This window comes from Microcebus murinus, chromosome 14, assembly GCF_040939455.1.
Source record: "Microcebus murinus isolate Inina chromosome 14, M.murinus_Inina_mat1.0, whole genome shotgun sequence".
Classification (NCBI taxonomy): Eukaryota; Metazoa; Chordata; class Mammalia; order Primates; family Cheirogaleidae; genus Microcebus; species Microcebus murinus.
Window position 1 is genome coordinate 33,253,721 of NC_134117.1, and position 24,782 is coordinate 33,278,502.

Below are 24,782 nucleotides of genomic sequence, written 5' to 3' on the forward strand. Positions count from 1 at the left end.
TTGGGCCCTACTTTTGGTTCTGAATTACTTTCAGAAGATTTTCTGGATTTAATTGATCTAATGAAACAATTCAGAGAGAGAGAGAGAGAATACACCTTAAGTATTATTTGAGGGGTGGTCTACTATCCTAAGACTGAATAGCTGAATAATCTTTAGAAAATGTTTATGATCTCAAAATTTCCAATACAATTTGTTACAGTGGTACTTAAAGGAGACATTTTTAATGAAGGTTGCAAGCTACAGCTACTAATATTAAAGATGACAAACAACAGTAAATTATGCAATCAAATTTTTAATAACAAAGATAACTATATTTTAACATGGTCAAATATACTTGGCTAAGAGTCCAGATTTAAAAAAAAAAGTATCTAGCCCAACAGTACAATCATACAGCTTTGTACAGAACATTCCATAGATCAACAGAAAATACATTTGAGCACAAAAATAAAAAATATTTAAAGAGAATCTCTAAGCAGCATTTCTGCAAAAGACGTATCTTGTACTGATTAAATATCTACAAGTGCTTTTCCTTTACAAAAATACATATATTCTTAATAGACTAAGTCATTAACAATGACCTGGTAATTCTTTCACTTCAATTTGAATGATTTATAAGCTAAATCTTACAACCACAAAAAGGTTTTTATTTGTATTAAGATGTTACCACTTTTGACAAAATTAGCAACATAACTTTACAATATATTCTATAATTTTATTTACTGTGAGGGCTACTCTATTAAAAACTGATGCTCTCTGTTGTGTTGCTCAGATGCAGGAAAGCAGCAGAACACTGGTACTCCCCCCTCCAAGCACTCGTCGAGGACCACAGCTTCATAAGGACACTTAGGCCCCCACCCCCATTCTAAAAATTACAGCAAAAAGAAACTGACCCCAAACAATGTTAGGCTGATCCCATTACATTTTTAATGTGTAGAACTCCTGCTCCAGTGGACTGTATGGATAAATAAATCTGCTTACTATCTCTACATTTAATCTTCATTTAATGAAACATTTAATCTTCATTTGTACTATATTGGTTTCTTACTGCATGAAGCTCTACAAGATGGAAGAAAACTAAACCCAGTATTTGACATTTATGTTTCACCAGATTCTAGATTAAAAGTAATTAAAATTAAAAAGCAATTCTGGAAAATCAGTTTTGAGTCATAGAAAAAGGGGCATAACGAGGGATAGACAGATTTGAATGAGCATCAAAAATAAATTTTTAATTTTATTACTTTCTGAAAAGGAAGTGCTCAAGCATTTTAATTCTTATTTGAAAATATGACAGTAAGTAAACACATTTGTGATAACTATTAAACTAGAAAGAATCACTTTGAAATTACTGGAAAACCACCACTGTAAGAAAAACAAAACTATGAAACCTTGTATATTTTAGTACATTTTAATAAACCTTTACTCTGATGTCTTCCATCAAAATATTACTGACCTAGGTTTAGCAAGTAAATCCAGAAACACTTGGTTATTCTGTGCCTTGAAAGGGTTTCTGAGTCTCTAGTGTATTTAATATTTTTCGATTTTTCATAAATCAGATTTAGCAGACATTGTTCCTTATTGTTCCCCAAACTATAGGAATATATATCTTAAAATAATAACATTTCAAGTTTTTGTGTTTCTAATCCAGAAATTAAAGTTTTGGCAAACTCATTTTTGAAGTTCCTACAACCAACATCTTATTGGTATAAAGCTTAGCTTGCTGGAAAATTCCTTATGATAAATCAGACAAAACATGTAATAGAGTGTGCACCCATTTTTATCCTGCCCAAGGAGATTTACCTAGTGACCTGCCAGAAAGACTTTAAATATGAGTTTTAAGGTGGCCCATGGGCATGCATTGCCAAGAAGAAATGGTGTAAGGAAGGTACTGAAGTTTTTTTTGATGTACAAGCTTGTTCTGTGACCCCATTTCACCAAATTTGGTTGCATGGCTAAATTCTAATAATAATAAACCAATTGCTGAGAAGACAGTTACTTTTTAGGGGGCGGACCACAGGCCCTTATGAAAATTTTGTTTCTGAATATAGAAAAAACACTTATACAAGTCCAATAGAATGTACTCTCTTCTAAATAAGCACATCAGCACATTTACCAAAGTCTGTCTTTAATAAAATTCCTCATATTACGAAGAACCCAGGAGTTAAATAAGCTTAATTTTAGTTTATACTGTCTCCAGGAAATAAAACGCTTCTCAAATTAAAATTTAAAAATCTCAATTTTCTTTTCAAAGTCTGTATTTCTCTCACTTTTCATCCACAGGGAGGCTATTTGTTGTTTACCTCTTCCTCACTTTTTAGGATTTCCTAAGATCTGTCAGATGGTGCTGAAAAATAATGAACATATTTGAAAGAAAGTGTGCTCTGATTATTACAAGAAAAACCTGTATCTGACCTCACCAAGAAAATTCAGTATAAAGCCTTTCTTTGGTGATACTTTAGAAATTAATCAAGGTTATTGCCTAACTTTTTAAAATTAAATTGTAATCTAAACATTTCTAACCTCCAACTGTTAACTGTCTCTCCAACATGGTTATTAACTAACAGTAAAATGTCTTTGGTGATATCTATATACTTATGTAAATCCTTCAAAAAAAAAAAAAAGGTTACTCTAATTTACAAGAGCCTATTTAGATACGAAACCATTCATAAGAGACAGGTACAGATAAACTTTATGCAGTAAATCTAAAACAGAAATGCACTTTAGCAGTGAGGCACTTTCTCTTAAATATTTCAATAAAGCTAAACAGTTCACAATATTATATAACACTTATTTTTTCTTAAAGGATCAGTTTAAATTTAGATTACATTTGAGTATATAATATAGTTGAGCAAAGGCATTACATTTATAAAATGTGGCACATTAGTATGGGATAGATTGAATAAAGAAATATCAATGAATAAAGAAATATGCTTTATAAAAGTCATTAGAAGACATTACCCAAGTTACCCACACTCCAGACTGAATATTACCTCACCAATGAGCATTTTAGTTTAGTTTTCATACTTAGAAGTGTCTTGTTAATCTAGAGAAAAGGGTGTATTTTGATTTCTCAAATATATATATAGTTTATTGCTTAATAAACAACAGATTAAAGAAAAACATTTAGTTATTTTTATTCTCTGCTTTTAGGAATTCAGATGATTATTCCTATAGGTTATTTATATAGTTTGTTTTATAAGCACCCTAAATTTATAAAGCTAACCACAAAAGTTACTGTACCTGGTTTCTTGCAAATTCTACAACCTGACTTAGGGGGCAATTAACTGGGCTATCGTGTATAACTAGACATGAAAGTAGTCCAACTACAACTTAGAAAGTTGTAGTTGAATATACCAAAAGAAGTTGGTTGAAGAAGTTTGTGGTTCTAGTAGTGATAATACCTAGTACTCAGGATCTTCAAAAAATGTGTACCTTTCCCCAAATGACAATTGATGCCTTTCTTTACATAAGGTTTTCACATGTTTTGGCACATATTCCATTGCATTTCAATAAAATGTTAATACATTAACAGTAAATAAACAATTTTATATAAAACTAGTCTCAGTTCCATAATTACTTCCTATATTTCCTTGGAAAATAGTGAAATTTTGTATGATCAGGCAACGAGCCAAATCTAAAGGGATTTTGTGGATAAAATTCATTTATGGCCATAAGTTTTGGCCATAGAACCAAAACATCCAAGTCTCATTTGTGGTTTTTAAAAATGCACTCTAAATTAAGTTAATTAAAGTTAAATTCCAAATACAAAACACTATATTAATCACTGACCTATAGGTGACAAATTTATAATTTTTAAAAATTCTCAAGGATGTCTGGGAACTGGGTTTCACAGCATAGCAAAGTAATTTCTGTAGCCAGATCCAAATTCAGTTTTTGGTTGAGTGTAATGGTCTTTTCCAACCATTTATAAAGAGTTAACAAAAATCTGCCTTTTAGATTCTGCTTGTGAGTACTCCCAAGAACAAACACAATCTAACAAAATGAAGTTAAGAAAGTATTGCCATAACCTTTTTCACAAAAGTCAGGATAACTGAAAAATTTAACAGACTTTGACTTGAAAAAAAAGATGTAAGGAAAAGACAGTTATGACGTTTCAGCTTCATATTGTGAAATGTATCAAGATTTAGCTGTACTTTGTATGTTTCTTAGAGTTGTACAATGTTTTATTTCTGAGAAGCATTTTGAAATTCAGAAGGCATTAATTTGTGATATATTTTGCTGGAAAATGTAGCACATTTACCACATATTTAGTATAAAAACTAAGTGCATAACACACAGATTGTGCTCATGTTAGATATCTAAAACAAATATTTTCCTAAGTTTCAAAGATTAATTTGTTTCAAAGTAATTAATAAAATGATTTCCAAAGAAATATTTTGAAAACTATAAATTTTAAAATATTTTAAATGGAGTTTTTAATATAATTAAAGGTAACAAGACTTTCTTTGACTTGCAGACTAACCTCAAAATGAATGGAAGACTTAAAACTGCAAAACACAAGACATTATCATAGCTCTGACCTTAATGAACTCATGTATAAAATGATAATCCCATTTCCTCCTGATTAGTACAGGATCTAAAAGAAAATACCCTTAAACCATTAATTTTGGTTAACATGTTTATCTTCTACACAGCATTTATTCTATTTTATGCATATGGTTTGGAAATGTAAAAGATAACTAACAGTTTTAATCTATAACTGTTTTGAGACTTTTGAAATCCATAAAATAGCTAATGTTATATGCTCTAAAAATCCTAATATTTAAAATCATAACCCTCTGCATGCCACAATAACATGTACCTAAGGCCAACTTAAAAAGAGAAACAATGCACTCATTAAATGACAGCAACAATGTAATGATACATACATAAAATGGGCTTTACAATGAAGTTTCATGAAGCAGCACCCACTTGTCATAAGGCATTATGAAAGATTAACCTTACTTACACATTAATTTTATTAGAAGTAAATGTGATCAGCTGCCAACATTTTGAATGGTTGTGAATCTAACTTCAGTTCTCCAAAAAGTCACATACATTTTCAATCTGGAGGGCTAACATGCCTTCCTTGTGCAATTAGTAGACTACACTGACAGATGCTTAGAATGTCTACAATTATGATGTGCTCTAATGTTAAATAATCGAAATTCTTTGCAAACAGACTTGCACACTCAAGAATTAACTATTTTTTTTTTACACAAAAAGCTTACCAAGAACAGGATAGTGGCTCAAAAACCACTTTTCTAAATATATTTCCATATAAAACAATTTCAAGATAATTATTAGTTTCTTGTACAGTACTCTATTTAAACAAGAATTAATAAAATACTAAGTATGTGAAAACTGCAACACCACAAAGATTGAGCCATTTTAACTAGTGTAATTAAACATTAGAACAATCTTAGAACAGGCAAGCAAAATATTCAGAAGGCTGAATCATGGCTGCACACTTAACTGATCTCAGCTAGGACTTGCACACTGTGAGACAGCACAAATACCCTATGCAGACGGTTCAGTAGCAGAATGGCACTTGGTTTGCTCTTAATAGAAACAACATAAATGTAATTGACAATTTATAGATAGACAATGGCCTTATTTGCATGCTGAAAATCTGGTTGTGTCCCTCTACTCCACACACCATTAACTGTGCAATCTGTCGACGAGTAAACAGTGCAGGATTCATCTCAGAGATTTGTGCCCCTTGGTCTAACCGAAATCAATTCTTGGTCGATACTGCAATACCATAGGGTATGACTATAAAATAAAGACAGATAGATAAGACTATTTATATAAAAACAATACAGCTTATATACAAAAGATTCTAAGAGTTTGGGGTTATAATTTACAATATTTCCTGGTACTAGTGATAATACCAGGATAATTTTTTCATTTTGTTATTTCATTGCATTTCAGAATATTATGGGGGTACAAATGCTTTGGTTACACATATTGCCTTTGCACTGAGTCAGAGCTACAAACATGCCCAATCTCGAGACATCCATATCCATTAGGTGTGAATTTATCCCTCCCACCTGCCCGACACCCTATGAATGTTACTTCCATATGTGCCACGTAAGTGTTGATTTAATGGTTGAGTACATGTGATGCTTGCTTTTCCATTGTTGTGGTACTTCACTTAGAAGAATGGGCTCTAACTCCATCCAGGATAATAAAAGGGGTTATTAGTTCATTTTTTATGGCTGAGTAGTATACCACATTTTATTAATCCACTCCTGTACCAATGGACATTTGGGTTGCTTCCACATCTTTGCAATTGTGAATTGCGCTGCTATGAACATTTGAGTGCAGATGTCTTTTTTTCCTTTGGGTAAATGCCCAGTAGTGGGATTGCTGGATCAAATGGTAGTTCTACTTTTTGTTCTTTGAGGTATCTCCAAATTACTTTTATTAGAGGTTATTTTGCAGTCCCACCAGCAGAGTATGAGTGTTCTTGTCTCTCCACAACTACACCAATATTTGTTGTTTGAGGACTTTTTGATAAAAGCCATTCTCACTAGAGTTAAGTGAGATCTCATTGTGGTTTTGATCTGCATTTCCCTGATGATTAGAGATGTTCAGCATTTTTTCATATGTTTATTGGTCATTAGTTTGTCCAGTCTTTTGAAAACCTTCTGTTCATGTCTTTTGCTCACTTTTTAATGGGGTTGATTTTTGTCTTGCTGATTTTCCTGATAAATGCTAGTTATCATCTCTTTATTTCATGTAGTAAGTAGCTACTTATTTTTCAACATTTTTTTAAAGGTCCATTAAAATAAAATTTAATATTAAAAATAAAAAAACAGTATCAAACTTGTAAAAAAAATGTGATTTGTGAACACTACTCCAGTTTCATAGATTCCCAGTAGGGGTCTCTTTGTTAATTTGTGACGTAGTGGGCTCTCAATAGCAGAAGCTCTGGTGTAGTCCAGCCTGCTGACTTGTCTTAGCCTCACAGTGTTACTATCGTGTTTCCCTGAAAATAAGACTGGGTCTTATATTTTTCCTCAAGAAGACACCCTAGGGCTTATTTTCAGGGGATGTGTTATTTTCCCCTCAAAGCCTCAGCTTGCAGCACGCACAGGATGGCCGGGACCTGAGAGGGGGTGCCGACCTTGTTGTTGGGGCTGCCCACACCTTTCCAGTCACCTCTGGGATAGTAGCTGTCACGATGGGGCAGATGAGAAGAGCTGCTCGTATTCTTTACCTCTCTGCGACAAAATGCATGGGTTGTGCAGATATGCTGCGTAGCCACGCCCATCACTAGGGTCTTATTTTCCCGGTAGGACTTATATTGCACAAATGCTCAGAAATCCTGCCGGGGTTTATTTTATGGGTAGGTCTTGTTTTTGGAGAAACACGGTAGTTGAATGCCAGTGAGTAGGGCATGTAACTTTCAGTTCCCCACAGGACTGCCTATCCCTAACGTGCTGCACTAGTACTAGTCATGTACAAGACCAGTATGATGTCTGAAGGTCTTTGAACTTGACATCTGCTGCACATCATTGAAAACTTGACTGATTCTAGAAAAATAATGGCAATCAAAAGAAAGTTTTAATGATCATGTGTAAATTTTAACAGTTAAATTTCCCTTTTTAAAACAAAATTTGAGGAACTACTTTTACGGAATCAAAGGGCTGAGATGGCCAAGGACTGTTTCCCCATCTTAGTGTAGATGAATACAAAAACATAGTACAGAGAATTTTGTATTCTTTCATAAAGATGAAAAGAGATAGACTGAGATTCTACAATCCTGAAAACGACCATTTCAGTGCTTATCACAACTATGTTACAAACTGGGAAGACTCAACGTTCGAGTCTTTTTTACCATTCAGCTAAGGATGGGACTAGAGGGTAGGAATATACAAGTACCCTAGGTCTCTCTCTCCCAGCTGAAGTAGCATGGCAGATGCCATTTCCAGCTTTCCAAGGGCTGGGTAAAAGTCTCAGTCTCTCAGGTTTTCTATGGTCTAAAACTACTTTGGTTTTATTCTGTTTCTTGTTTTCATTTTAAACTTTATTCACTCCCCTCCAACCCAGGATATCTGGGAGCAGGGCACAGAAGTGTGTATTCTGCTAAACTCTGTGGGTGTTTCTGAAGCCCAGCCACATTCTGAGACCACTAACACAGACATCCTGGATGTCTTTACTAATTTCCATTCTACCTCACTCAACCTGCAGCTTGCCTTCACTATCATCATCTTTCTGGATTTGCTTTTGATTCCTGATTCTGTTGAATTTGCACACTTTCTGCAGATAATTAAGTCCCTTGTTTAGAACACATTAATCATACCTAGAAGTGTCCATCATCCATTCTATTAGGGACGAAGGTACAGAGGGGAGTAAAATGGCTTGACTGACAATGGTTGGGACTTTCTCAGTTTTTGGCTAAAAATAATTTTGTTTTCCCCTCCAAGTAACCATTTGTGTTTGTTCTATAAGAACATATGAAGTTTAATAATTTTACTGAAATGTGTCACAACACTGAAAATTGTTAAGATATGTTTTAAGTTCTATTTTTGTTTTGATTTGCTTTCTGAAATAAAATGGCACTGCGTTCACTGTAATGAAATATGATCGCCCTTTACCTCTTAGTGTTAAGGGACTGCACCAAATGGACCTGTGGTTCATGGTTCCTAGTCCTCAATAGTAATAAAGAACAGATACTTCCAAAGAATACATTTCAAATGTGATAATTTTAGAAAATGATAAAACTGTTTTTGATGTATTATAGTTTTTATCATAAAAGTAACTTGTTTTTACTATAGATTAAGATACAGAAAAGTACCAAGAAAAAAGGAAAATTATTTAAATTCTACCATCCAAAGTTACCTACCATAATAATTTTAGTGTATTCTTGTAGATAAGAAATCTACAAGACTAGTCATTTTATCTACATTTGTTTTTTCAAAACTGAAATCATGCTAAATGTATTTTGTACCATTTCAAAATTTTGTCCATTTAGAAATTCCATAAACATATTTCCACATCATTTATTAATATATGTAGGACTATTAACATAGTCCTACATGATAATTAAAGAGTTTCAGAGGGAGATTTTAACTTGGAGCATAGAGGAACACTTTTTAAAAAATTTATTTAATTTCTTTCTTTTTTTTTTTTTCCATAGACAGGGTCTTGCTAGGTTGTCCAGGCTGGTCTTAAACTCCTGGGCTCAAATGATCCTCTCACCTCAGCCTCCTGAGTAGCTGGGACTATAGGCATGTGCCACCATGTAAGTTTTAATAGCCATATATTATGCTGTTATAGAAATGAACCATAGTTATCAATAAGCCACCTTTTGCTGTACATTGAAGTGTTTGTTTTGTTTTGTTTCGCTATTATACATTAATGTTGACCCAATGACCTATTTCTTTCCCTCCAGGATAGGTTTTTTTCTAGAAGTGAAACTGCTGGTTCAAACAGCATACACATTTTAAAAGGATTTTTGCTAAATACTATTACACTGTTCTTCAAGAAAGTTGTTCTATTTTACATTTTCAAAAGACATTTGTCCATTCCTCTATAAGTACCATCCTTTCTCCCTCTTAATTTGGCAATTTAATAAGTGTAAAAATGGTATTTTATCTTTTTTCATTTTTTGACTTTTAAAAAAGTTAATCATTTTTAAATGCTTATCAGTCAATTGTGTTTCCTTCTTTTGTATCTTTCCTGATCATGCCCTTTGTTCATTTTTCTGTGGAAAGGTGGGCTTTTTCTTAACAGATTTATATGAATTCTTTATGTATTAAGGGCATTAAATCTTCCTCTATAATATATCACAAATATTTCCTAAGCTATGATATTTTTGCCATGTACTATTTCAATATGAAGAGTCAACTTGATTGTATTAGGTAAAATGTGAAAGGCCATCCATACTTTGAGATCAGTTATTCAATTGTATTTTCTTCTTGATCTTTTAAGGTATTATTTTAAATATTTACCACCTTAAGCCATCAGAAACTGACACTGATGTATAACGTGAGTTACATATTGAATACCCCCCACACCACAATAGTCTCAGTACAGTTAACTGAAAGCAAGCCCTACTAGATCTATATCTCACCCCCTACACTTCCATTTCTGAGTGCACTATACCAACTGCCTTCTCCTGCAATGTTGTGGCTCCAGCTCCACTGGTCCCCTTGCAATTCTCAAACAACTACACCTAATGTGAGGGCCTTTGCAGTGTGTTCCCCTAGCCTTCAATGCTCTATGCCAGAAATTCACAAGGCAACTGCTCTCACTGTATTTTGATCAAGAATCACCATCTCAAAGAGGCCTTCCTTTGGCTGTCTTATCAAAAATATTCTATTTATCTACTTTAATTTTCCTTCAACACTATAAATTTTACTCATTTATATTTTGCCTGCTACTGCCATTTAAGTGTAAGTTTCATGGGAGAGAAGATTTGTGTTCATTGTATCTCCAAAGACCTAAGAGTGCCCAACACATACTAAATGCTCAACAGACATTTGTTAGATGAATATTTTTTTCCATTAATTTGAAATATTCTTTTTTATAGACTCATACATACTAAAGTCTGTTCCTGAGCTGCACTTTTTGTTTATGTTTAAGGTAGTACCCTATTTTAATTACTTTAAAATACATTTTAGTATGTGACAGTGCACATTCCTTGCCATTACTCTTTTTAAAAATGTGACTGGCCAGAGAAGCACCTGTTTGTATTTCCTGATGAACTTTAGAATGACTGACTTTGTCAAGTTGAACAAGAATCTGGTAAAGTGTGTTTGGAATTACATTTAACTTTACAATTTAATTGTGGGGAGAACCGAAGTATTTAGTGGTCAACTGACCTGATACATGCGATTTACTTTCAAATGGTTCTACCCCCAAAATGTGTGTGTGTATGTATTTATATATATATGGGGGAGGAGGAAGGAAAGAGGGAGGGGAGAGAGAGATATTAATAAGGGAAGAGGAAGGAAGGGGAAGAGGTGGCAGAAAATGTACCAAAATGTTAAATCGGTGAATCTAGGTAAAGGTAAAGGGTATTCTCTTATATATTTTAAAATGAGCTGGCAGGAAAAAAAAAATAAAGACTTAACATTTACTTTTATCAAATGCCTTTTCAACATCTGATGATTTTTGACATTGTGTATATAAAAATATGTTTATAATATATATTTGTCAATATCCCCCAATATTAAGCCATTCTTGCATTTCTGAAAAACACTATTAGGTCTTGGTTTATTCTTCTTCTAGTATATTATTTTACCATCTTTCCATTTATATTCAAAATGAGAGATGCTACTCGTTGTCTAATTGTGGGTTTTCTGCCAGTTTTTGTTATCATGTTTATATGCTACCTTTCCATCTTTTTCAATAATGTAAAACAATATGTATAGCATTGGAATGATCCATTCCTTGAAAATTTGAGAGAATGTGATCATAAAATCATCTAGGTATCCTTTTGAGGAAGAGTGCATCCTATTAACTGTTGAGTTCAATCCATTAATGAGGTGAAGAAAGAAAAGGAAATCTGTGTGGATTTGGAAATTTGTTCTTATTCCAGTTGTTCTCTAATACTTTGGGGTCATGATTTAAGGACATGGTCATTTCTAAGGAAATACATAAATATCAATACCAAGAATAAAAGCAGAAAACCATGTATGTATGGGTTGTAGCTACAGGCAGGGGTCACTATAATTCATCATTCCAAAATCAGCTATGAGACTAAAGCAGCTGAAATATCTATGTACTTCAGATATACACAAATATCACCAGCTCAGTTACATTATTTAATGTAAAGAGAAGAATGTTTCTCCTCCAATTATTTTCTCTTGGTCTTTATAAATGTTAAATTCACTCTCTCCATTGCTGAAAAACTATGACTTTTATAAACAGTGTGTATCAAAAACTCACATTTTAATAAGGGCATGGAGATTCCCATATAGCACTGACAAAAAGACTGAGGAAAATTCTAGATACACTGATTTGAGGTGATTCATGTGTTCCAGCCCCAAAACTGTAACACTAGAAGGAAGTTTGCTAGTTAAGTTTGTTACATAATTACAATCCTCCCTTCTTGGCACCAAAAAAATAAGGATGAAGATTACTTTAATAATTGAGATAAAAGAACAATGGATATTTTAAAGAAATGCTATGATTAATCCACAGGATTAAAGATGATCATCAATTATCTCTGTATCCAACAATAATCATTACTATACCTTAGTCTCTATTTTCCAAATTTTTAAAATGTTTATTAAACTCTTCTCTGATACATGTTCAAGTTTTCTCAGTACATTATTAAACAGGGTCACTATCACTTTATTAGTAAGAGGTAACTCAAGTAAATTACTTAAGGCAGGGCCTAGTAACCAAGCTTACAATTTGAATTATCTGTTGCTATTATTCAGATTCACCTAATTTCACATCTTATATTTCACTATGGATGAATGATTCATTAAAAATAATAAGATTTATAAAAAAAATAATAAGATTTAAACAAAGAAGGTAACATCTCAATCCAATATGGAGCAGATATTTCTCAAGGGCTGGCCTAACTTGTAAATAATGGCCTTAACATTTACAGTTTTATTTTTAGTTCAGTAAAATTAGATAATTCAGGAAAACTAAAATAGTGGGAAACTTTGGGGATATAAGTCAAAAAGGTAAGTTTCTGTAGCTCAAATAACTATTAATTTTACAAAATTAAATGTCTTAGAAACTTGGCTTTGGGATGAGAGCGATCACCGTCATGGCATCATGATGGTCATATGTACAGTCGTGAGTGCCTCTTACCTGATACAAAGGGCCATCCTGAGAGCAGACTTGCGAAGCTGAGCAGTTCAGACACCGAAACTGCGGAGGAGATGAACTCATCAGATAAGAGGCATCCACAACTGGATACATATTTAAAACTGATTTAAAATATTTTAACGTCAAACATAAGAGTCAACATGCTAATTTTAAATAAGCACTTTCCAAGAATATGATAGCTGTTTTTGAAAAAATATAGATTTTAAAAACTTAGTGATTGGTTAAGTTTAGCTTGAAGTAATTTTAGCATTTAGATATGAGTTCTGTTTAGTATTCTGCAAATACCAAAGTGGTGGCCTACCCTCCCTTTCCATATACTTATCAGATACTAATTCCTGGGAAAAACCCTTGCTTCTTGAGTACACAGCGGCACCCTCTTTCTTCCATCCCTTCCTGTGATCAATCTCTCCCAGAGCTCCTTTTCAACTACCCCCCTTGAAAGCAGTGCTGCTCAAGGAGACCAGTGCTCTGAGAGAGGCACAGAACTTCACTCAACCTTTAAGGGATCCGTTTTCTGTTGTATCTTAGGTCCTTCATATTGTGCAGATTAGATTCTTAGTCTCCATATCTAGCATTATATTGCGAGCTCCTTAAACACATATTTTATTCATATTTGCAGTCTTAGGAGCTAAGGCCCATACAATGGCTGCTAACTGCCATACAATGGCCACCCTGTAAATGTTTTATGAGTAAATCAGTGAGTGAATATATTTTAAAGTTATTGAGTAGATTCATTTGTAAACCCGCTACCATAAAACAGTTTAACCATTCACATTAAAAAATCATTCCCAAATTTTAATTTTTTAATAGTATGCTAAACACTTATTAAATATAATTTTAATTGTAAATGGAACTATAAAACATAACATGTATACTTTAAAATTATTCATATATGAATTCAACATTGCATACTCTTCAAAATGGAAAAAATAATAAGTACATAAAAAATGTGAGGTATATATTAATCAGGATGATTCTAACATCCCAGAGTAGGTTTGTAAAAATATACTTTGAAAGATTATTTAAGTAAGCAATGACTAAGACAAATATATTTGTACCCTTTTAAATAAAATTTTAGAAATTTTCTATTTCCACAAAAGACTTTAGCAATTTTTTCTTTGGAAGTTAGTCCTTGTTTTCATGCACAGTGCTCATCAACACACTATAAGGAACGCCCAGCACTGCTATCCTTTGGCAACCTCTCCTTTCTCTCTGAAGAGTCCCCCTGTGCTGGTCTATATCAGACTCTGCTAACAATGCAAGTCCCAAATAGCATTAAATGGAGTAAAGAGTTAAGGTGAAAGAGGCAATTTCACTAAAGTGATTCTTTTTTTCTATCAATCTCTTGGGTATCGGTTAAGATGGATGAATTTGCTTTTCCTAAAATTGCCTGATACTGCACCAAGCTTGTCTTCCTTTGCTCTATTTGTATTAACTTTAGGTGCTAGAATGGAGAGGCTGTGGTAAGAGAACAAAACCAACCAGGATGATCTGGGCATAGGGTGCTATACTGAGACTGGGCACTCAATCTGAACATGAAAAGGTGAGCAGGAAGAACATAAATCAATGATGAAAGCTGAGGCTAAACAGAGATATTGACAGTAAGCCCTCAGAGATGGAACTAATAAAAGAGGAAAAAATTATCATAATGAAAGTTAGCATACATAGGAGTTAATAAAATAACATTTATTATGTCAGGCACTCTGTTAAGAACTGCAGTATATAATATTTCATTAATTCTTACTAAACTTTCCAAGACAGGTATTGTTACCCAAATTTCAAGAATCAAAAAGCTGAGGCAAAACTAGGAAGCAGGACACATCTGGAAGAAAATAGCTGCAACATATATAACAAAAGATTCATATTCAGAATACATAAAGAGTTCCTAGAAGTCAATATGAAAAGACAAGCATTATGATGGGGGGAAAAAGGCAAGGAATATGAAAAAATATTCACTGAAGAAATATAAAATTGCTAATATATAGTGCTGGTGAGGATGTCAGAAAACGGACACTCTTATACATTACTGGTATGATTTTAAATAACTAAACCTTTAGAGGAAATTGTTGGTATCAAAATTTAAAACATGCATACTCTTACAAATCCACTTCCAGGAATCTAGCCAATAGATATGCTTGCACATGTACAAAAAGATATATGTACTGGAACAGATACATAGCATTGCTTATAATGTTAAAAAAAATTTGAAAAAAATCTAAATGTTCACCAAAGGAATGAGTTAATCACATTATGCTACAGCCATATAAATAGAATACTATCAATGTGCTTAAAAGAATTATTTCTAAGTTTACTGATTCTCCACAAGATATGCTATCAAGAAAAAGTTGTAGAATAATACATGTGATTTACTTATGTTTCAAACAATGTGATAACCCCTGGCATGAATATTATAAAGAGGTTCCAAGTATTAGACTGATGATCAGATTAGGTGACTAAATCCCTTCCAAACTGAGATTCTGTAATTCCACTCTCTCAATGTATAGATGTGGAGGCCACATGGCAAGTCAGTAGTCACAGATAACATTTGCTGTAACTCAGAGGATGATCCAAAGGTCAGATGCACTGGCATCTCCTGGGGGTTTGACAGAAATGCAGTATTTGGGGTCCCATCCCAGATCTACTAAGTCAGAATCTGTATTTTACCAAGATCTCAGATGATTTGTATTTGCATTAAATTTTGAGAGGCAATGGTTTTTTTTTTTTAAGGTACATTTTTTCCCATTAATAAGCAAATGCCAACCTTGAGTATAGAATCTTGAGGTGGCAATACTGTCATGAACTGAAAACTTCCTAAGAGCTAAGTCTGACGAGATGTTTGTTTTGATTCCTAAAGATAAAAATCTTTCAAAAATGCATCATCCCAGAGATAAGGGTATAGAAAGGGCAGGGGCCATAGAAAATAAGCTCAGCCTGAATAGAAGTGCCCCAGGATATAGCAAAGCAGGTGCCGGGAGATACCCCACTAGTCTTGAGAAGTGGAGGCAAAATCAACTTCCCTGAGATTCTTGGCAGGATGCCAGAAATAAGACAAGGTAAAGGGGTGATCTGAATGTGGAGCAGCCTTGTCTGAGGCAAAAGACTCAGGGGCAGAGGGTGGGATCCAATATGAAGAAGAAAGAAAACTACAGATTTACTCAGAGATAGAAGAGTATGGAACATATGAGGAGACATCTCATAGTACCAAACAGAATTAAAAAAACTGCAAACATGCCAATTTCAGCGAAATTGGAAATCTAATTTAATGCTAATCACAATCTCATTCTAAAGCTTATCTGAAAGAAAAATGTGTAAAAGTAGCCAACACAATTCAAAAAAGGATAATAGGAGATTTTGCCTTAACAGGTATTAATACATATCATAAAGCAACCTAGAAGGCCCAAATATTTGCCTTCTAAGACATGTTTGGACTTTATCCAAACTTATCTCAAAGAAAATGGACAACTGAAGGATTTTAGACAGGGGTGTTATGTGGTTAGATTTTTATAAAAGCTATACTATATAATATATGTAATGCTGGTACAGAAAAAGACCTGCTCAGAAGAACAAAACAATGTCCAGGAACATATATACACAAAGGAATATATGTACATGGATATACACATCTGCACAGATAATGGTGACATCTTAAAATGATGAGATAAAGTATGGATTATTCAATAAATTGTATTCCTGGTTAAAAAAACTTAGAATAAATTAGTCTTATCCTTGTGTGTAAACAAATCAATTCCAGGTGGATTAAAATGTTTAATATAAAAAAGCACTAGAAGCAAGTGAAAGATCCATGTGGTGATCATTAGTTTAGGAAAGAAGCTGAACCCAGCCCATGGCAGAGCTACTTAGTCCGTAGATAGAATAATAAGAGCTTTTTGGACACCCTGGGATCCTGCTGGCAATGGGCAGAGGTGTGAAGGGATGTGATTGCAGTAAATATGCTAGTGGGGGCTCAATCAAGAAATCACTGTTTTACTGCTACTGCTGCATTTATGCATGTCACTCCAACTGTCAGAATCTACCTATTACAAGTATAATTCACTGGAACCTGAGCAAAATTGTGTTTACCAGAAATCACATGGGAAACAGATTCAAATAAGTGAAAATTATTTTTAGGATATATTTTGCAACTATTTATTACCTTATAAAAGACAAATACTGAGTATTTGTGCTGGGCACTGCTCTAAGTGCTGGAGATTCAGCAGAGAATCTGCTGTCCCTGTCTTCAGATTACATTTTACTTGGGGGACAAACATACCAATAAGAGGCATAGTAGGTCAGATGGTAGGAAATACTATGGAAAACAATAAGGCATGGAAAGGAATTAAGAATGCCACTGGGGGTGGGGGTGCGTTGCAATTTTAAGGGAGGTCAGGGGCCTCACTGAGACGGTGAGTAGAAGTAAAACTATTTAAGTGAAGTGGGTAAAGGGAGCTCATTAGGCGGATACCTGGGGAGGTGAGTGCAAGTGGTCACAGAGGCACAGAGGCCAGTGTGGCTGGAGTGCTGTGAACCCAAGGGAGGGAGTGAACGGTGAGGTCAGAGAGAGAATGGGGAAACCATATCTAGAGGTCTCTGGATTTTATCTAAACAACATTAAGCATTACTGGAGGAATCAGAGCAGGAAAGCAGAGTACTTGAACCTGTTTTAGATTATCGCCCTGGCTGCTGTGCAGGGTGAAGAGAGCAGGTGGGGCAAGGGTTGTGGATGGGGCCCAGCTAGGAGACTTCATAGTAATTCTGGAGAATGGTGATGGTGGCTTGGACCAGAGTGGGGAAGTGGAGGTGGTGAGACATAGGATTCTGATTGTTAAGATTTTGATGGTAGAGGTTACAGAATTTGCTAAGGGCAGATGAAAGACAAAGATAAAGCGATCTATCAGGGCTGACTTCAGAGATTTGGGTGTGAGCAACTGGTAAAATGAAGCTACCAATCTTACAACTATTGAGATTTTGATGACTGAGGGGAACACAGGTTTGGAGAGGGAGAGCAACCCCAAAACAGGTTCATCACGCCAAAAAAAAAGGGGGAGGGCAGGCTAATACATTATTTTACTGTTTACTGGTTTAGTTTTCAGCAACAATAAACCCTACAGTATTGAATTACTTTTTAAACTAACTTTTATTAAAATATGCCTTAAGCAACCAAGGAATTTAAACTTTTCAGAAATGTGTAATCAGAAATGTAATTACTATAAAGACTGATTTAACTCAGTCTATTAATAAAAATTTCTATGAATTAGCTCTTTCATACATTAATACATTAAGATACTTTTATGCATTGAAATAACTGGCAGTGTGAGCAACTGTGGGGAAGGGATCTTGTAAAGGACAAGCAAGCACTAGCAGAGAGGTCTTGTAAGGATTAAATGAGGGTGACATATGTACAACCTTTTAAAAAACTATAAAATATCACAGAAAGTCAAGTAGTAATTTACCAAATACAAAGACAATTCGATTTTTAAAAATACGAGCCGCAAAGGTGTCTGATGAGTTATTCAAGAGCACACAGCTAGTGGTGACTGGTACTAGAAGGTAAATAGTTCTTTCTGCTAGTGGCACATTCAGCCTCAGAAGGCAGGCATTATCCAGGTGGGACTCTTTTTATAATAGTTTTATAATAGTTCCGCAGATGTTTACCTAAAGTATGTTTTTGAGCTGTTGTAACATGGCAACCCTCATTATATCTGGATTCTATATTATCCTTATGTGAGGTTAAATGTATTATTTTTTATAATTTATTTACATTTTCATGAGATAATGTAATAAAGTCTAGGTTAAAGAATAAAGAAATTACACTGTAAAAGTATGACATATTGTACCATAAAATCCACAAAATCTTAATGTTTATTCATGCACTCAGTTTATATGAGGAGAATTTCTGTTAGCATTACTACTATATTCCTTACTCTTATATATCAAACTTATGATCCCTAGTGCCTCAAAATTCCCTGACGTCCCATGTTACTTATAATTTAGGTGTGCTTGAACCCATTAATGGAATTAACCCTAACAAAGACATAGTTTGAAATACAAAATTCTCCTTTTGAGATTTTTGGCTTTTCTTAGGCTTTCTCCTTTGAATCATTTCTCCCATATTGCCCAGGGCCTAAGGCACAGTAATCTAATTCTGGCATCAGAGACCACTGCAAACTCACTCACCCTTCGGTCCGATTCTATACTGTCAGTGTAAAGGAGGTACCGGTAAAAAGATTACCTAGCTTCTACCCGATCTGTCCCCTCTATCACAACCCAAAATAAATACTATTATCAAGCATTAATCAGACTAGTCAGGGTAGAATTTAGTCTCCCCCACCTCCACCCCATATATTAAAAGTTCTAATAATTTATTGGGTTTTTAAAAATATGTCATCTTCTGTCTTGAGGTTAACAGAGCCCTGAACATATTTAGATGAGATTTTAATCTCACCTTAAATATAACAAAACCACATTTAACACAAGACCTTGGTCTTGTACTTGGGACCAATTTTCACAGAGTGTTGGGAGAAATAATAAGAACAACCAGTTCTTCTCCTTTCTAAACTAGCCTTTTTAGTTCTTAAGTAATATTGTTAAATTTGAGTAACACAATGGTATATATAATTCTACACACATGTAAATATAAAAGCAATTTACGTTTTCGCCTCTTAGTCGCCATCTTGTCATGTAGATGAATTCCATAGTATGATCCTTCCCCATAATTTCACCATTGCACAGCACATCCAACTTTAAAAAGAATAGTTATAGATTAACGCAAATAATTTAGAATTCATAACTATTTTATACATTTTCAGATTTCAAAAAGATGCAAATAGTTACAACAAAATATAAGTATTCTCCATTATTTGAATAGAACTGAACACTTTTATTGAAAGCACTGGTCCTTCTCATAAAGCATAACAATTCAGACATAAATAGCATGAAGCACTGTTTATCTTGTCCCACTTACCTGTATATCAAGTTCATACACATAATTTATAAATGTAATGCAATCTTTCTTAGTCCATGTCTCTTTGATGGTTAAGTTTCACAAGTTTTACTCTGGTTTCTCTTCAAAAACAAGTAAATCTTTCACGTTGTACTTTCACAAGTTTTTCCTAATACAAAAGTTGATGTCTCTGGATTTTTTTTTAATATTTGTAGGACCAAACCATAATAAAAAATTTTAATCCATAGACTAGTCATCTGAGAGAAATTTTCAAATAAGTTCAGGAATAGACGCTCCCTTAAGATTTAGACTTAATGCCTGCCAATGTCTATGTTCAAATCCTGTCACATTTTATTTCTCCTATGACCCTTTATGATATTCATATTACTGCAGATAAACATGAAAAACTATGTTGCCTTTGATGTCTCTGTTTACCTAGGAAACTAGTCCTGGTCTTTAATGTTCTAGATGCTACTATCAGAACCAAAAGGGGAGGAAGAAATTAATAAAATTGTAAGATTTTTCCATTTGTGCAGGTGATAAGTAGTAGCCATATTTCCTCACTGGGTTATAGCCATACCCCAGGATCATAAACATCCTCTGAACATTGAGCACATTAAAAAGATGCTGTGATTGATATCAGGGTAACTTACCTCTCCTGTAAATACTGGTACATTGCATTTATTCAAATGCACTATGTTGGTTTTACCTAGTGCTAAACAAAATCACTTTGCAAATCATGGAACTATATGATTATTTATAAAATCCCTTTTGATAAAAATACAATGTTTTACATTCTGAAAAGTCTATAAAGAATTAGCAATAATAGATCTCAAAGATCTCAGATAAAAAATGAAACACTTTGAAAGCATACTGGCATTAATAAAACAATCCATTTAGTTGGTATATTTATTTTGAGAGTACTTAATGTTAAATTCTTTAAATATCTCTAGTTATAAAAAACAACGTATTCATATATTTTACTCAGGATATGTTAAATCAGAAAACACATATTACATAAATAATACATTCTAAAATTAAAATTTTAACATGAAAATAACCACAAAAATTTGAATATATTCTCAGTTAATTTTCATTTCTTCTGCTAGAATTTTACTTCAGATCAGAATTATCAAAATGACCAAGGTTAAATACTATTTAACTTACCTCATAAGAACTTGGAAGTTTTAGTTTTAAACTTAGAAATTTTTTAATAGTTCCCACAGTTACACGTGTAGAACATCGAATAAATTTCTTCATTAAACCCTAAAGGAAATAAAGATTACCAATTAAAATATTATCCCTTCTTTTAATGAAACTATAGGTACCATTTTCACTATCATTTTGAATATTTTCAAAACGTACTGTGAAAACAATTTATATCTCTTTAGTACTTGTGAGTAAAAATGTTCTTAAATCAATACTTATATGACATTCTTAGAGAATGTGTTATGATATATACTGGGAACATACTGAAAAATAGACAACACACTTACATGTAGACCCGGGAACATGTGGCCTTCTAGGTCCTTAAGTGTGGTCTTTTGACTGAATCCAAATTTTACAGAACAAATCCTTTATATTTTTATTTTTTAAATGAACATGTTTAAAATATCAAAGAATAAATTTCAGTGAAATAAACCTCCCAGATTGACCAGCACAATTAGAACATTAATAAGCCATAATGGCTAAATTGACAGCTGCTATGCTTGTGATTTAGTTCTCACTTCCCCTGCCTGACGGGCACGCCACTACCACACCAGGCTGGTTGGCAGAGTTTGTGGGGGTCAAGTACACCAGTCTGTTATCAGCTTTTGGCAATGGTGCACTGTGTTTCTGTTTGAAGTGGAATTACTGAATAGTTGCACAGCTCAACAGTATTTTTTATTCTGTCTGTGTAACAGCTCATGATGTCAAAGAAAACAGATTTTTTAAATGAGGATTGGGAATTGCAATATTATCTTGTTTCTGCTAAAGATAAGATGATTTGCTTGCTTTGTGATACCTGCAATATCGACATTAAAGAAATTGAATGCTCATGAGTACTGTAACACTCATAAGGACCACAAATATTTTAAATTAAAGGGGGAGGCGCAAAGGGTTGTACTGCAGAAATTAACAGATGAAAAGCAAAAGCAAATACAATTCTTTCAAGCAGCAATAAGACCTGGAAATAATGCCACTGAAGCAACTTATAAAGTAGCTTATATACTCAGGAAAAAAAGGAAGCCATGCATTGAGGTAGAAATTGTGAAAGAATGCACTTTTGAAGTTGTAGGACGCTTAGACCCTGATAACGTTTCAAAGTATTAATACAAACAACTGCCTCTTTCAAGGATAACCATAACTGATTGGCAGCATTAATTAGACTTCAACAGAAGAACTTCATGCAATACTCCAAAAGGAAAATATATATTATTCAGTCATTCTGGATGAATCAACTCATACTACTGACTTGGTACAGGTTTTATACTTCATTCGGATCATAATAGAAGATTTTCTTTGCTACAAAGAGTTACTTGCTTTGGGCACTGTTCTGAACGGAACATGAGGAATAGATATCTTCAACAAATTTCAACATAAATGTCATGAAGTTGGACTGAATTTGGTAAATTTAGTGAATGTATGTACAGACGGTGCATCTTCCATGATAGGAAAACATGAAGGGTTTAGTGCATTCACAGATCCAGAAGCTATCATTTCTTTTCATTGTATCTTGCATCAGCAAAATCTCTGTGCTAAAGCTACTATTTTAAGTGGCACTTTGCAACAAGTTGTAACTATTGTTAACTATATTCGAACAAACGCAACACAGCATAGTCAGTTTGGTAACATGCTAATGTTGAACGATGAGGTATTCAGTGTGTATTTGCTTTATCATTCTAAAGTGTGTTGGCTATCACAGGTACAGGTTTAGCATAAATTTTATCTTTGTGAGAATAGTTGAATTGTACGAAGAACAGAATCAAACAGGGGAATTATTGAAAGAAGATTTCTATAGGAATGCAGCAGGCCAAACAACTTGAATATTTTGTTGCAAGATAAAAGTAAGTTCATATATGTATGATATGTGGCAAAAACTCCAAGCATTTTGAAAAAATATATCTTTTTCCAAAACATTTCTTCAAAAAGAAATTTCAGATGAATGTTTTCTCCAGTTAGCAAAGGTCACCGAAGAGAATGATGTGAATCACCTCAAGAATACACAGCTGTTACAGACCTATTAATTGGAGAATACAATGAAAGAGTCACTGACTTTGAGAATCATGACATCACACTCAAATGAGCATTTCAGCCTCACCTGGTTGATATCACCAAGGCATCTAAAGAACCACAGATGGAACTGATTGAGCTCTCAGTAGATGACAATTGAAAGTCACTGTTTGATGCTATAAAAGATCCAACTGAAATATGAAAAAATGCAGAATACCCATGCCTTCAGCAACATGCCCCCAAAATGCTTTCTTGCTTTTTAACCACTTATAGCTCTTTATTGCTGCCAATCTATTCTCCTACCTAACCCAAATCAAGACACCCTTAAAGTCACAAATGACTGATATGCATCTAGAGGATGAACTGAAACTATAGACCTCCAATGCTGCAACCAAATACTCAAATGCTTTCCAACAAAAAGCAGACACAACAAAGTCAATAAAAGTTTAGTTAACTTTAAAATTAACAAATAGTTTTCATTTTTTGAAATTAAGTACATAGTAATTAGATTTTTATAAAATAATGTACATTTTTAATGTACATTTATCTTATTGAAGCTTCTTGAATGTGGCCTCATTTGATTACTGCTAAATTAATGCAGCCCTCTAACATGAAAAGGTTCCCTACCCCTGATCTAGAAGTTTAAGTCAAAGAAACATGAGTTTAAGTAAAAAAGAAAAAAATAAAAGGCCACAAAAAGTATAAATATTATATAATATCATTTCTAAAAGCATTAGGGATATGTTCTAAAACATGATCTCTTAACTTTTAAATAATTTTAGAAAGAGCAGAGATTTCAAATGGGACGCTGAGAAGCCCTATGGTTCAGACAGAGGCTGGTTAGGCCACAACATGGCCCAGTAACTAGAAGTTTTGTAGGGTGGACCTTGAGTTGGGCAGAATCATGTCTAGCCAGTGTCTGACAGGCTGTAGCAGTACTTTACTGGAAAAACACAATTGTATGTGCCTTGATGTGTTTCATTTGCAAAATGTGGAGAGCAGTAATTATTCACCCTTTAAGTTTGAGGATCACTAAAACGTAAGTATCAATCCAAAATGAACACCAAAACTGAAAATGAGGCAGAATGAGGTAATAGATAAATATGAACCAATATGTACAACAAAATTGCATTCCACATCCTTATTCTGATAAGAATACTGAAACAAAAATTGACTCTTTTAAAGTTATTACTCCTATTTGGACATACAGGAAATTAGGTCAACATCTGGAACAACATCTTAGTGTTCTTAAGTTTACTAAATCAAAAGTAAAACTATTTAGTCAATGTTTATTTCCCAGCAAATGTGTTCCCAGCAAAACATATTTCCTGGCAAAGACCAACAGAAACAAATCTACAAATGTTACTTGGTCACAATAAAGGTGATAAAGTATCTATTAAAAGAAAACAAAATTTAAAAGTACATCTAAAACAAAACATACTTTTTCAAATGAGAAGACTGATATTCTAGACAGCATGAAAACAAAGGGATAAATGTGTAAGTCCAATTTGCCTCTGTTACCTGTTCACATAATCTCAACTACCCAAGGTTTCCTGTCCATTTTCTTCTTGCTCCAAATAGCTTATAAAGTCCCAGTTAAGTCAGAAGACACTCTGAAATCCAAAACGCTCCAAAATCTAAAACTTTCTGAGTGCTGATACTCAAAGGAAATGCTCACTGGAGGGAGCACTCTGGGAGGCCAAGTGCTGATACTCAAAGGAAATGCTCAACTGTGAAGTACATATAATGCAACTATTCTAAAATCTGAAACACTTTGGTCCCAAGCATTTTGGATAAGGTATAGTCAACCTGTACTGGAAGATCCTTT

General features: G+C 33.8%; 1 protein-coding gene across 5 annotated transcripts in view; it reads right to left on the minus strand.

Moving 5' to 3' along the window:
- Positions 1-272: 272 nt before the first annotated feature.
- PCGF5 (polycomb group ring finger 5) overlaps positions 273-24,782 on the minus strand; it is a 119,241-nt gene continuing 94,731 nt past the window's right edge. For 4 of the 5 annotated variants that reach the window (XM_076009984.1, XM_012765638.3, XM_012765631.3 and 1 more), the window contains exons 7-10: positions 20,909-21,007; positions 19,450-19,539; positions 12,784-12,843; positions 273-5,772 (exon numbers count right to left, since the gene is read on the minus strand). In XM_076009984.1, the coding sequence (XP_075866099.1) occupies positions 5,725-5,772; positions 12,784-12,843; positions 19,450-19,539; positions 20,909-21,007 (297 nt within the window). In that variant the 3' untranslated portion in view covers positions 273-5,724. The remainder of the gene's footprint in view (positions 5,773-12,783; positions 12,844-19,449; positions 19,540-20,908; positions 21,008-24,782) is intronic. The other variant, XM_076009985.1, reaches the window with a different exon arrangement.